The sequence below is a fragment of the Rhipicephalus sanguineus genome, chromosome 3 (genome assembly GCF_013339695.2).
Source record: "Rhipicephalus sanguineus isolate Rsan-2018 chromosome 3, BIME_Rsan_1.4, whole genome shotgun sequence".
NCBI classification, from domain to species: domain Eukaryota; kingdom Metazoa; phylum Arthropoda; class Arachnida; order Ixodida; family Ixodidae; genus Rhipicephalus; species Rhipicephalus sanguineus.
Window position 1 is genome coordinate 64671703 of NC_051178.1, and position 15000 is coordinate 64686702.

At 46.4% G+C, this 15000-nt stretch overlaps 1 protein-coding gene across 1 annotated transcript in view; it reads right to left on the reverse strand.

Annotated features, from left to right (window-relative positions):
- Positions 1–15000, reverse strand: part of LOC119386692 (beta-1,3-galactosyltransferase 1) — a 49616-nt gene that overhangs the window by 34332 nt on the left and 284 nt on the right. Inside the window, exon 1 of the mRNA XM_037653984.2 lies at positions 14909–15000. This exon is cut by the window's right edge and continues 284 nt beyond it. Coding sequence (XP_037509912.1) covers positions 14909–14911 — 3 coding nt within the window. The 5' untranslated portion in view covers positions 14912–15000. The remainder of the gene's footprint in view (positions 1–14908) is intronic.

Here is a 15000-nt window from a genome sequence, read left to right on the forward strand (position 1 = left end):
AAAACAAGAAATACAATAAAAGTCAACATAAGCATTTGAAAGAAATAAAAAAATGAAAGTACGGAGTAGTCTGTAACTGTAAGTACATTATTGTCCGACAAATTTTTTGCCTCAGTGTATCGCCGAATGGAAACATCGTACAGATACATTCAGATTTGGCATTAGAGATCATCGTCCGTAATTTTTTGTAGAAGGCAAGACAGCTCATTTAAATGGGCCCAGTGAGATTACAACCTCCTATCTAAGCGTTAGTCGTAGTGCCTAATTAGCGAATATATTAGATAAATTGCCTGCACATTTACGCGATTTCCTCATTTTTCTCAGTATAAAAACTTCGCTATAGGTCTATTTGCTTTGATTAAACCGTGAGAACAGGCGTGCGATTTGCCTAGCACTTCGAGTCGAGCTATCAGCTTCTGTGCAACAGAGGCCACGTTCTCCTCATCGTGAGTATAGCATCGCGCTTTCTGCTGCCGCAAACAGGGTTCCGCGTGAAAGAACATGCACCTTTTCCAGGAGGGCTACACACAATGCGTTCACTGCGCATTTACTTGAACGAGTTCAGCCAGGTTGCCGCCCTGCTGCCTTGACATGCGCGCGCGTAACCTGATCAAAAAGCTTTCTTTCACCAGTGTGGTCGCGGATGAGTCGGAAAAGGTTGGATGGCCCAACATTTTTGGCACACATAATTTTGGGACTAAGACAATACACTTAAAGGGACCGACAACCAACTTTTGTGGTACCCGTTTTCTTGAGTGCAACGGGAAGCTTACCGGTCAGAGCTTCTAATCACGGAGTGGTAACGCGGAGAACGCCGTAAAACATTTGTAATCAGAGTTTTTCGATCTGCAGCGATTATGCAGTCTTAATATCACATGCTGCAAACAGTGAGAAGTGAGCGCGATAGCAATTATACGCCAGCAGTGGTGACAAGTTATGCCCTAAGTATAAAAAGGCAATGTTACGTTTGCAAAGCCTGCGGTGCCGCGACTACTGCTTTCTAGCCTATTAAATTATTTTACAATAATTATAGCGTTTTTCTGGGGCTTCTTATAGAAGTACTTTGGCCGTACACAGGTCGCTTTATCACATTTTAGTCAAGCCAAGCCAAGCTAAGCCTTCGAAAACGAAACAAGTGGTAGGATACACAAACGTTGGGATACACCAGCAGTGTTGTTCATGAAGTGGTAGCAATCCTCCACAGAACAGTAAGTCGATGGCATTTTGCGAGCAGCAGCGCAAACTCGCGTGCTACTCTTCAAAAGTCCGATACGACGAGAGCAGACAAGAGTCGAGCTACGCGGGAAACGCTGCTGGACGCCGCGCGCATGCGCCGCAGGCTCTGTTTCACTGGAAGCCACGAAAGCAGCGCCGCATCTCATACTTTACTTCTTTTACCTTAGAAACAAACGGGATTGGACAATAACATACATATTCAAAATTTCAGCCCTCGTTCTGGTGCGTGTAAAAGTATTGGACTACGTACAACAAAGTGCTTAAGACTGCATACGTCTAGTTCATGGCGCTCGCGCTAGGCTGCGCGACATAACGGTTTTTGTTACTTTTAAACGCGATTTAAAAATATAAATCCTACTCAGATCGCGAAAGGTATTCTGGAATCTGTCACTATAATTCACGGCCTTTTCGTTTCCACCAGGATCTAATCACCCGTTCTGGCCAGTTGTCGGTCCCTTTAAAGGTCGCGGTATCACGTCACAAGCGGCGGCAAACGAATTGTGTTTGCTTCTGAAATGAGAGTGGAACAGAATTCGGCTGCATTATTTTAACTGCGAAGCTGTCCTTGGTCGCGCCTTTCATGTCTGGGATCCGTGGTGACGCTTGTAGGCATCATAAACGGGTATGCGCCACTGACATTGGGTGAATCCCGCTACTCAAAACTGGTCCGCTAAAAATGCGGGCAACAGTTAGCCCAACAAATGGGTATGTGCCACAGAAATCTTGCGGCCTATCAGAAAACTATCATCATCATAAAGGCGCATGTCTCGCAGAAATTGGGTAAATCCCACTACACACAACTTCCACTGAAAAGGAAGAAGGCAACAGTTAGCCAAATAAATGGCGTGCGCCTTACCACAGTCACACCACTGTCACGTGATACTTTGTGGCTATAGAAGGTGGTGGCTATACTACCACCTCAAAGCTTAACAAACAGTGTTCAATAATGAGCAGTGATGCAACATATCCGAGCATCTTAAGCGAAGGCTTCTTTCTAAACCTGTGTATAAGAGTGGTATGGTTAAAATGCAATAAAACTATACTACCACATCAAAGCTTAACAAAGAGCGTTTAATGAAGAGCGGTGATACAACATATCGTAAAGACTCGCAAAACATATGAATGCGTTAGCCTGGCGAAGGGAAGGCCACCATCTTCGCTGTTTCGTCGGTGCCCGCGAAGCGAAGCTGGTTCAATTCTTTTATTGCTCCACATACTATTATTATTGCTCCTCGTATTGGTGCACATGCCTCATTTGTTAAAATTTTTCATTCTTGCTCATAGCGGCCAGAAAACAAAGGTTACCTTCTCGAAGCATTAGTGCAAACACCGCTGAGCAGCAGGCCGGGGTACCTCTCTCGATTAGAAAAATTGGGGCAGCTACGTGCTATAGTGGTGCGAAGACTGAAGAAGCAGCGGAATTGGTGGCGTGCCCCTCCTCCTTTGCCTCCTCCTCATCCTCCCTTTGCTTTCGATGAGGATGTAGATGCGATCACTGACCAAGTTAAGGTAAAAAGAACACAGATCTGTGTTGTTGGTCTGTGTTTTTCACCTTGACTTGGTCAGTGACCGCATCTACATCCTCATCATGATACCTGACCAGGCGAACTTTCGTCGAACTCTTGACTACGTTCCCTTTGCTATCCCATCCCTTGCTATACTACATATGTCTATGCTATGTTTAACCCTTTCCCCTCCTCTTTTGCCTCCACCTTTTCCCCCCCACCCTCACTTCCATTTCCCACTGCCTTGTATACTATACTATATACATGGCTATGCTATGCTTCACCCTCTCCACTCCTGCTCTCGCAGTCTTCACCTCACTTCCCTTTCCCACCTCCTTGCTACTATACTATACGTGGCTACGGTATGCTTTCTTTATCTCTCTTCCTCTTTCTTTCTGTCCCTTTCTCTCTCTTTCTGTATTGCTGTCTGTTTTTTCTATCTATCTTTTGTGTATTTCTTCCCTTTCTTTCTCTCTATTTGTCTTTTCCTCTTTCTTTCTGTCTCTCTGTACTCGTTCTCTCGCCCGAACTATTGCACCCCACACGGACAAATCGGCGCACTTGTTCTGGTAGCGAAGAAAAGATCAAGAAGAGGACGGAAAGAGCGCGCGCCGGCCCAGCAACGCGCTAGAAGGCAGAGCCGGATCATGATGATGATAGTTTTTGTTCAGCAAAGCTTAACAGCTCTTTAAAAATGTGAGAGTGCCCGGCGACACTGGGAATCGAACTCAGTGTCTCTCACGTGGGCGTCGAACGCCCTGTCACTTGACCACCGTTGTGGTGCTGGTTCTACTCCCTCTTCCGCCATCCCAAGACGCTGCGCCGGGCTGCGTTGTGGTTTGAAGAATTAAGGGTCTTTCCTTACCCCAAACCCCTGTCGCTACAAAGATGCGTTTCATTCTGAAGGATTGTTTTATTGAGGCAAAAGCCTTGGATGCCTTATCAAACGCGAAAAGTTACCGTCAGCGGCGGCTTCAACACGAATGATGCAAGAAATCATCATGCCATGTCGTCACCATATGATGTCTTAATGACGTCACAGATCACCAAACTTTCTGACGTTCCATAACGTGACGTCACGTGTTGACGTCATCACATGATATCGTCTCTTGGTCAAAGCTAGGCCGATTGCCGAGGCACTGCAAGAGCACTTGAGGTGCAGAAAGATTGCATACATCCGATCCCTGAGGCAGTGAAAAACCTCGTTAGGCTTAGAAAGCTTTCGCAGGGGTGGGGTTTAGGACGAATGATACTCAAGAAAGTGAAGAAGAAGACGATGGCTTTCGCCTTCGAGTTGCCTTAGGCGTAAGCATAAGGGACCATGTGTAGCTATCGAGAGCTGACGTAGAATACATTTCTTTCTCCAGCTACAGTCAAAAGTTATGCACATGTACTGTTGCCTCGTAAATACACGACTGCATACGGAAAAGGCATGGACCCCCTCTTTCGGGACTCCCGTGTCGCAGAACTGTCGCAGAGCCTGTGTCTCAGAAACTTCGGTGCCGGCGTCAGCGTCGTTCTTTTCCTCGCGGCGCGGTTGAATCATTCATGTTTTAGGCGCATAGCATGGCACCTTGAACGATGCGAAATTACCCTTACTGGATCCACACCACGGTTTGGATACGTCCATTAGTTAACTGAGTCCATCATCAGTCTGGTGTCCTCAACTGAACAGTAAACCTATACAGACGTGAGATGTTGCGTGCATAGGCGTGCGCAGGGTTGCCCATATGGGGGGGGGGGGGGGGGGGGAGAGGCAAAGGCTCATCGCAGCGCCCCCCCCCCTACTAAGGCAATGTATGTGGCAGATTTCGCCCCCCCCCCTCTTAGGTGGCTAGAAGGGTCAATGTACGGGGCAGATTTTGCGACCCCCCCCTCTTAGGTGATTAGGGGGGGCGGCCGCCCCCCTGCCCCCCCTGTGCGCACGCCTATGGTTGCGTGTACAGCCATTCCTTTCCTCGTGGCGCGGTTGAGGTGTCTGCCGAGAAGCGAAGCCTCTCTGACGAAAGAGAAGGCGATGCGAAGGGGGCCCGATTACGCTATCACGTTCTACTCTTGAAGGCGACGTTCAAGCGTTTTTCAAGTCTTTTGTTTCCAGCAAGGTGAAATAAAAAAAGAAAGGAAGAACAAAAAAGAGCTAGATAAGGCTTGATTAAATAGGGGTCCTGAAGGCACGACATGCGCTGCGAAGGTAACCTCGCCAAATGTGCTCGACTTAGCGCGTGTACCTCTCCAGCGGCTTGAGAAAATGCCCGCGCTGGATGCCCACATCGTGAGATGGCGCCGTAAATCGCGCGCCGTTTCAAATTAGCGGCGCTGTCGTCTCGCACCTGTTTCCCCGTCACGGCGTCACGTGCTCTCTCTCTCTCTGGCGCCCGCATACACGCTGGCTGCTACAGGACAGCGTTGATCTTATGAGCCATGCAGTAGAGGAAGTGAGAGCAACACTGGCTAACGCCTAAATTTCGGGGTAGAAATGCCGCGCCGCTTGCGCGTAGATGTACCCGGGGTACATGTTTACACGCTGCCATGTGTCCCCACGTGCGCATGCGTGTGTTTATACGTGCATGTGCGCCAGTATCGATGGTTGTGTACATCTTTAAGCACTAAATAAAGCAAACGGGAAAAAATGGCAGGATCTGGATAAAGTGGGTGCTATTGCCTACGATGAGTATGCTGCGGTTTGTATGCGCATGCATTCTCTGATTACAAAGACATTTTTATTAAAGCTTTAACGGGTCATGAAATTCCTGTAAGTGAAAGGTAGGAAAGCGGCTTAAGCAGGGTAACAGCAGTTTATACGTGCATGCTGACTGTTCTCGGAAATCTCTATTGCACCTTTCGGTATCTCACGCATTATTCAGCAGAATGCATCTGTTTTTTTTATGCACCCCTGCATGACGTGCGCCCAAACGTTTTGGTGACCGAAAAGAATATGCGTTGGTCTCGGGTTTGAACGCCGTACCAGGAACAATTTTTCGTCAGCTAAAAATTTTCTTTTTGAGAAATCATTTTCTTTGCAGCGTTGTGCTAAAAAAAAGGGTGAATGGTAATTTTCGATTTCATAACTGTTAGAAGGTTCACTGCTAAATCAAGCAGTGACGCCACTTCAAGTAACACCACACTGGCGCTAGGAACTCGCGAGTAGCACCCGAAAGGTCATTGAACCAGTGATGCTCGGGAGCACGGCATCGTGTCTTGGACGATACCAGATTACTCGCACTCTAACCGGAGTAAAATTTCGACGGGACGATTAGTGAATTGAGAACATCATGAGTTTGAAGTCCTCAACTGAACAGCAAACAGTGACCTTTTTTTTATATTCGGCAGATTCGCAGCAAGGAATATAAGAATTGCTTCCCGTGAAGTGTGCTAGCTCTACAGGAAAGCCTTCATCAACACATTCACGCGTTTTCAAAGGAGGACGATAATTTCGACAAAGCTGAATACATTTTACGCGAAGGCATTTGTTCCGACTTATCAAAAAACAAACGCCAGGCCTGCGCGGAAAGCGCAGCACAGTCACAGCGAAAGCTGGAAGAGCGACATTTCTAGAGCCCGTTGTAAACTCTCTTGGGGCTACTAATACAAGTACACCAGCAAGGTACCCACTACGCCATAAATCACAATATTTGTGAAGTTGGGAAGCACCTACAACGCCATTATTCGTCATTGTGCGCAGAAGCGAGGTTCCAGGTACACATATGCAAGGCATTATGTGCACTTTGTTTACGTGACGACTGATGACGATGAAGAATTGTGGCTCAGCCCTTGTAATGGGCTGGAAGCTTTAAACGGCTCACCAGTTACGTAATTCGCATTATGTGACACCCGGTCGCTATTTCACTCTCCCACCATGCAATATAACATACGTTTACGTGAGAAAGAGAGAGGAGGGAAGAACTTTATTGAGACCCTGAGGAAATGGATGATGGGCTTATGGGCTTCCTTGGCAACCAATGCAAGTGCACTTGCGAGGAACCCACTACGCTATAACTCATCATAATTTCTGTGAAGTAGGCAAACAGCCACTATGCCTTTTTGGTCATTCAACGGAGAGCCGTGGTACCCGCTAAAAACATGTAAGGCATTATGCGCACTTTATTGTTGTTGTGCCTGATGACGATGAAGAATTATTGCAGAACCCCTTGTAATGGGTTTGAAGCATCCAACAGCCCACTCGTTGCGCAATTCGCATTGTGTGACGCCTGGTTACAGAATTCGCGTTGTGTGGTGCGTGGTTGTTATTTCACTCTTATACTACACTAAATTAGATATGTTAATGTGGCTCCTTCTGGACATGAAGCTTGTATAGCGTCTTCTTGCAAGGCAGTTGCAAGCACCGCCATGGCTCTGAGGTACAACACTGGGCTCCGACGCAGAGGGCACAGGTTGGAACCCCGTTCCATCCTGGAAATATTTTATTATTTTGTTTTTTTTTCTTATTTCGAGCGATAGTGATTACGGACACCGGCGGCGGCGGCGGCGGAACTACGGCGCCAAATATGGCCGTTGAAATGATCTGATAACAGCTTTCGCTGTAAAATGGTCCCGCTAGCGATTACTGTACGTTCCGCAACATTCCTCAGAGCGGCACTTAAACAGATACTGAATAAAAAATAGGAGAAAATGACGAAAACATCAAAGTTCTACTCGGAAGACACGACTGTTCCGAAAAACAGAGTTTATTTCACATACTTTTGAACAGTTGGCTGTATTTTTGGAGGATTGTCAGCGCGCGGCGGCTGCACGCCAGCGCGAGCCGTGACGTCAAAGTCACCGCGGCGGATGCTGGGCGCACGTTTACCTGTCCTGCGACTTCCCTTTCTCCACCACTCTTGATCTCCCGCTCTCCCCCTTCCACAAAGGCGCTAAGACATGCCCCACTCTTAAAGGGGTACTGACACGAAAATTTTCAGCTGTCGTTTTTTTGCGTCAAATGAAAGGCCAAGCCCTTAAGAGCCTAGAAAAGGTAGTGCTAAGCGTGCGTGCACCCTGAAAAAGTAATTACAGTATGCTTTTAGAAGCTAGTTTCGGTCCCTACTGTACCCTGACGTCACAACACGGTATGAGCTTCTTGTGACGTGCTCGCATACTATATAGTGACGTTTCCACGGCCATTCCGCACCATGAGTCCGTTGGTGACGCACAAGCGGCCATTTTGGATGTTTTGGTGACGCACAAGCGGCCATCTTGGAAGTTTTGGTACCTGACGTCATCACAACTATCCAGACTGCTGCGTGAAGTCACCAGAATTAGTACTGTCGCCTGACGTCAAGCTAGTGTCGATGTCAGTAGGTGCGCCATGGAAAAATTGACTTTAATATCAAAATAATATATCTTATCAGCATTTGCTGAGCTTCACCCTTGCTCAGAGCCTTCTCTGCATACAGGAGATTTGTATGGCAGAGTAAACTCGCCTTCTAAAAAAGGTGTCAGTACCCCTTTAATGGGCTCCACCCCAACCGGGAGCACAGTTCGCTGCCGGTGCCGTTCGTAGTGGTTATAGGAACCGTAGTGGTAGCTGAGTGGTCTGAGAGTCGCGGGCGCCATCTGGCACTGTTGGCACGCCCGTTTCCAGGGACGCTAAACATCACCTCCTCTAGTTCACGGTGCGGCCACTAGACGCTGCGGTTTGTGAAACACGCATTAAAGGGCCCCTAAACCTCCCAGAGGTCAAAATTTAGTTGTGGTATAGTGCCTAGAATATACTATAGTTGTGGCGTTGCAGTTGTGCACGAGTCTACAGCGAACGCTGGCGGAGTTGCACGCGCTTTCTCATTTCGCTCTTTCCTTCGCCAGGCTGCGTTCCTCGGGTCGTCTATCCACCTCTCCGAGTGCCCTTCCTCAGCGTCCGAGGTGGCAACGCAAGAAGCGCGCGCATCTGCTACCATAAAACAGGCTCTTGTTCGCCCACTGACAGCGTCTCTTGCTCGCGACGTCACCTAATCATACAGGTGAAATCATGACGGCTGTTGTGGATAGAGGAAAGGCACGGAGAGGAGCAGGCGAGCGTCTGTTGGTGGTTTAGGGGCCCTTTAAATTCATTATTGTACCCTAGTTTCTGTCTGAAATGAAGGTTGTGTCTACCAATTTCAGCACCCAATCGTTAAGTTTGGCTGAAAATCTCAGTGGCAAAAATTTTGTTCAGTATACCTTTCAAATCACTTTTGATATCAGTCTAGTGCTTTTATTCCCGATAAAAAACAATCGGTGTATTAGTCTACGTCGTTGAACTAGATTTCTGTGCTTCTGTAGTAAATTTGATGCAAGTTTGTGCAGAATTCTCTGACAAAAGGAGGTATAACAACCTACATGTGGCTCCATCTTGGCACGCAAGGCTTCAATTTCTCGGTAGATAAAAGTGCGTTAGTCGCTTTTTCTGGAAAGTGCGAGTTTTTATTCATGAATGAATGGTCCAAATATCGAATACTAAATAAGTGACCAATTTTTACACGTTATCGTTGACCGGAGCCTCTCTTGGAGCCATCCTGTCGTCGTTTCCTCGTTCAGGAAAGAACATACATGGTAACAGTATGATACGCATATTTAATAATAATTGTTGGGGTTTTACGTCCCAAAACCACGATATCATTATTAGGGACGCTGTTGTGGAGGGCCCCGGAAATTTGGGCCATCTGGTGTTCTTCAACGTGCACATAAGTACACGGCCCTCAAGTATTTCGCCTCCATCGAAACGTGGCCGACGAGGGATGATACGGATACTATTTTTCTAAAATGTACGTATATGCATGCTTCCCCTTTTTAACAGCGAAGCTGTTAAGCACGACATAAAAACGGCTGTTCCCCGCAAGAAACCTCGCCACGCCGTTGCCTAGTAACCACCGACGCCACAGCTGCGCACCACCCGAGTTTAACCTCGCCTAGCCGCGCATGAGACGAGGAACAGCCGCCGCCAAGCAACGTCCACCAACGGAGACAGTCCGCGCAGTGCCGCGCCGAGTTTGCCCGGCGTGGCACGAGCCGAGTACGAGCGACGAAAGGCCCGCACTTCTACCGGGGGTGCCACAGCCAGGTTTGCACGTGAGTTTCTGGCGCTAGAGTTTCGACATTCGTGCAAGGTCTGTGACAGGCTGTGGTTCGACTCTACTCTGTGTACGCCAAGGACAAACCTAAAATCAGCCAAGATGGCCACGTTAAGCTCCTAAGATGGACCAGCTTCGCTATTTATTAAGCTTTACACTGCTAGTGTAAACATGTTCATTTTTCATCTGCTTTATATTTATTATTTTGCTTTAGGTTTATTGTCGTGGCCAGTTACTGAAATCCAACACTACAGCGTGGGATTTTATTTTTTAAGCGATGGAATGTCACTTTTTCGCTAAGGGACGACAGCGACGAGAGCGTCACGCAAGACTCCATGCAAACGCACGTAAAAAAAGAACAAAAAGAAGAAAACAAAACAAAAGAAAAACAAAAGAAAAGAAACTCACAGGGCCTTTTATGCATTCACTTAAGACAACTGGAAGGCGAAAGCCATCTTTTTCTTCTCCGTCGATGTACTGATTCTGCTCCGCCACCCTTCGAAGGCTCCATTCAAAACCACCTAACGTGTTTTTTAATTTCCTCCGAGATCGGACCACCTTTGACCAAGCTACGATGTCATCTGTGATGTGACGTCACAGTGACGTTATAATGGCGTCACAATAACGTCACTAGTTATGGAGATCTATGAAGTCATCAAGTGATGATGATTTTTTGCATCACTCGTCCCCGACGCCACGGGACGCTTACGCCGATGGTCAAATTTCGCGTTTGATGAGGGATCTAAGGCTGTCGGCTTAAAAAAAAAAAATGTACGCGAAGCGCCGCGCTCGATTTGCTGACGTCGCATGCGCATAATGGGCAACGCAGACTTTTCGCGTTCGTAAACCGCCTGCGTTCGTTGCGTAAACGTTACGAAAGTGACGAAAGACTGCGAACAGTCTTACCTCTGTATCCGTACCAGAGTAGCCAAATGGAAACTGAGCACCAGGGCCGTATCCAGAAATTTTTTTTCGGGGGGAGGGGGGTTCAACCACACTTTATGATGTTCGTACGTGCGTTTCTATATGTGCGTGCATATATACGCAAACAAAATTGAAAATTTTCGGGGGGGGGGGGGGGTTCTGAACCCCACAACTCCACCCCCCCCCCTGGCTACGCCCCTGTCAATGAGCATAACGGTATAACAATGAGCCTCGCTGTTGTATGGAGCACAAATAACTGTATTTGAATCACGACATCGATATCGCTACACTAGAAGGGGCAAAGATGAACATTCTAGTCCGCACTGTACCAGCAAACATGTAGGGTACACGCTTCAGAGGAACACGTCGCCATGAGAGTTCACTCGGACAGTGTGATGTATAGTGCGCAAAATGCAAGTGCGGAATTGAGAAACATCGCAGCTCCTACCCTGTACCTTTTCGTTCTTTATGAGTTTTATGCCTTTAACGTTACTTGTTCAGCATCCTATAAACGGCATGAAGCATGCGAGAGCGTGCATTGCTTAGCCAAAAATCGAATAAATTCACCGAATCACCGGAGTAGCGAGTCATACATTTTGCTTCTTTGCAGTCCATATATAGTTCGCCGAAGTAATTCTTATAGACAGAAGTTCCGCACTGTGAGTGTGGATAGCGGTTGCAGTAAATAGAAGATGAACCGTTTATTCGTCCGGTTAGCTTACATTCATCGTGACGTAGATTGAATGCGACGTCCCGACGTTGCGTACGCCACGCACGGCTTCGGCGAGAATAGATTTGTATAAGAATGCGCATTCAGCGATAGTCACAATACCGAAAATAGCTGTAACTGCCAGCTGAAGAGGCGTCGTCGAAGGCATCGAGTGATTTAGATCCTACGCTGAAGTTAATGTGAAAAGACCCCCCCTCCCTCCCTCCATTCCCCCCTCTGTTTTTTTTTTCTCGTGGAGCAGCAGGGCGCGTGAAAAGAGGCTCAGGGCTGCGTATCGTACATCTGCACGATATTGATAGATTCATTCGACGTGCGAGTGTGGCAGCAAACGTAGAACGTTCTTGCGACGCACCGCAGGCGTCTAACGGGCTCTCAGAAGGACTGCAAGCGCTGTACTTTTTTCAGAGAAGGCTCCCGTACATGCTGTGAACCGAGAGAAAGCAAAAACTGAAACTGAGAAAACTATACAAAATGCTTTAGTACCCCGGCTATTTCAAAGGTGAAATCTTTTCACTTGTCTATGTCGACAGCGTTAACGTGAACAACGCATTATGCGTTTTCGGAAGATGCCAAAGGCTGTACTACACCATCTTGTTCGATATAAACAACTCTCGCGCACGAAAGATTTTTCGAAGTGCGAGTGAAGACTTGAAGCGCAGCGTTCGCCTCCATTTCTAGATAAGAAAATGCAATCGGAGACAGGTAAACTTCCACGTAATGTGTGAATTTGTGTGTAAGGAGCAGCTGTCGCCTCTACGAAGGTGTCTGCTTGCATACTTCGAACTCACTAAAAAAATAGCCTGCGCCATACTTGCCCATTAGAAAAGCCCGTGTGATCCTACTTTAAATTAAGCGCTGTATCTCGTACGGCGTGCGACGATATTTGGATATGATTTTTAATTGACCAGCACACTGGCGTAGCCGGGGGAGGGGTTCAATCCCCCGCAGCCCCGCTGTTGTCCAATATACAGGGTGTCCCAGCTATCACGCAGCACGATTTAAAAAAAGAGGAACGGTGTTACGCGAAGCAAACCTACTGCACATTGTTCCTAGCACACTGGAGTAGCCATTGCTATGTTTTCATTAATGAGGTTTGATTAATTACTCATAATTATATTTGTAACTCGACAAGTACTCACCTAATTGTCAAAATGTCAATGAGGCGTGTGTAGACATGTTCAAATGGCATCTAACTGCGCTACTTTCAACAACGTGCTAATTGCGCGCTCATTTTTTCCGGGCGATCAAGAAAGCCCGCGAAATATGAAAAGTGACACATGACTGTTGCGCGCGTCGGGAACCAGCGCCCTCAAACAGACTCCCTATGAGGTAGATAGTAGTATCAAGAAAAAAATGCAGAAAGAAAAAAAAACGCATCGCCCTATTTGCCACTCCCCGGCCTAAGGAACGCACCGCTTGGTTTTACAGAGTCAGGCCGTAATCAGAAAACCTGCTGCGTAATCAGTCAGAACAGTCGGCCGTGAGATATAAATAATGATTGTGGCGTACTATCAAATGGAATGAATCCCAGCGAAATTGCACGCATATCGTTGGCGCCCGGCCTGTACCCTTGCCAAAATGCGGAACGCTGTCTCTCGCAACGGACAACAGGCAAAGCGGTTGTTTGCAGTCAGCTTATTTGAGGGCACTGGTTTCCTTTGTGGGTGGGAGCGTAGTCACGTGTTATTTTTCATATTTCGCGGGCTTTCTTTATCAGCCGGAAAAAAAAAAGAGCACGTATACCTTGTTAAAATTGCGCAGTTAGATGTCCTTTGAACATGCCTGCATACGCCTCACTGAAATTTTGACAATTAGATGAGTACTTGTCGAGTTACAAATATAGTTATGACTAATTAATTAAGCCTCATTAATGAAAAAAAAACAGCAGTGGCTGCTCCAGTGTACTAGGAACAATATGCAGCAGGCTCGCTTTGCGTAACGCCTTTCCTCTTTTTTTGAAATCGTGCTGCGTGACAGCTGGGACACTCTGTATATTATATATATATATATATTATATATATATATATATATATATATATATATATATATATATATATATATATATATATATATATATATATATATATGCGCGCAGACAAATACACGAATATGCGTAACGCGTGGTTAAATCCCACTCGAAAAAAATTCTAGCTGCCCCTCTCACCACGCACGTTCCCAATTTCTGACCTTTCAATTTTTAAACCCATGTTCAATCTCGACGCCTTAAAGGAACCTACTTGAATGAATTATTATCTCTATAACGGCTAGACACAACCATTGCCGAATGCCCTGTTCTTTGTGGCTGCCCTTGTGATATCATAAGAGAGTACAAAATAAAGTGTTCCAAGTGCAGAACTGCAACACTTCATTACTTTATCTGTATTCACTTGTTTAAAAGGGAATATAAATAAAGTGTTCCAAGTTTGATGGTCTGGAGTCGGTGATAGCTATCGGTATCAAACTTTTAAACAAACCTGTGGGCATTTTAATAATGAATATTCCAAACAGGGACGGATATATGGAGATTCTGAGATAGAGTTATTGAGCTAAAGGGGGCCCTGCAACACTTTTTGACCATGATCAGAAAACACTGCCGATTCGCGGTCGAGGCTCCTGCAAACATGTGAGCCAAATAATGCGCCACTGCACGCGGTAGAGAAATTACAATTACTTTTCAAAGACAGCTTCAAATAGCTCGTTCTTCTCTCGGCCAATTACGCCGTCAAGGGCGAAACAATGAATGCGATACCAACAAATTAGAATGGTATACGAAGCAAGGCTAGCAGCTAACTCCTTTAGGATAGTGAAAAATCTGCGCACACCACACGAAGTCACAACGAAAAAAGTAAACAAGGACCATCGCAGACTAACAACTGACCCTTTATTCCATAAGAAAACGCATATATATATTCTCGATAACCACCTGATAATCACTGCGCATGAGCAACACGGCACCGTATATTCCTTAATATAAAGACGATTAAACCATTAACAAAACAAATACCCTATCACGCATTTTTAGCAAGTTAATTCCGCATGTGTAATCCATAGATCGTTCGAAATCACCGTAAAAAAAGTAGAGGCATTTTGCTCCTTAATAAGTACGTTATATACATTATTTCTTGCATTTGACACTGTTACTTTGCAAGAAGCCAGACCGCCCGCACATGAACGGTAGGAATAAAATGATCGGTGAAATATTCAACTTGTGATGGTAAGGTGCACGGTATATTTCTCAGTTTGCCTTCGGAAATTCGCGCTGCTACAAACAGAGCGCGGTAGCCAACTATTGACCACACGATACGACGGCAGGCATTGCAAATTCGTAAAGGCTTTCTGAGTAGCGGGACACACTATGGTGATCACTCCTTTCACGCTTTAGCAGAAGACGTTGCCCGTCACAGCTGACGGTGAAACGTTATCGTCCCACTCCAAAGGCACGAGTACCGATTTTCCTTGCCACTTACCATGACGTTGCGATCCGTCGAACCGCCTTCAAAGAAGCTGATATCCGGATGATTGGCATGGAAGTGAAAACGTCAGCACAACTCGGTCATGT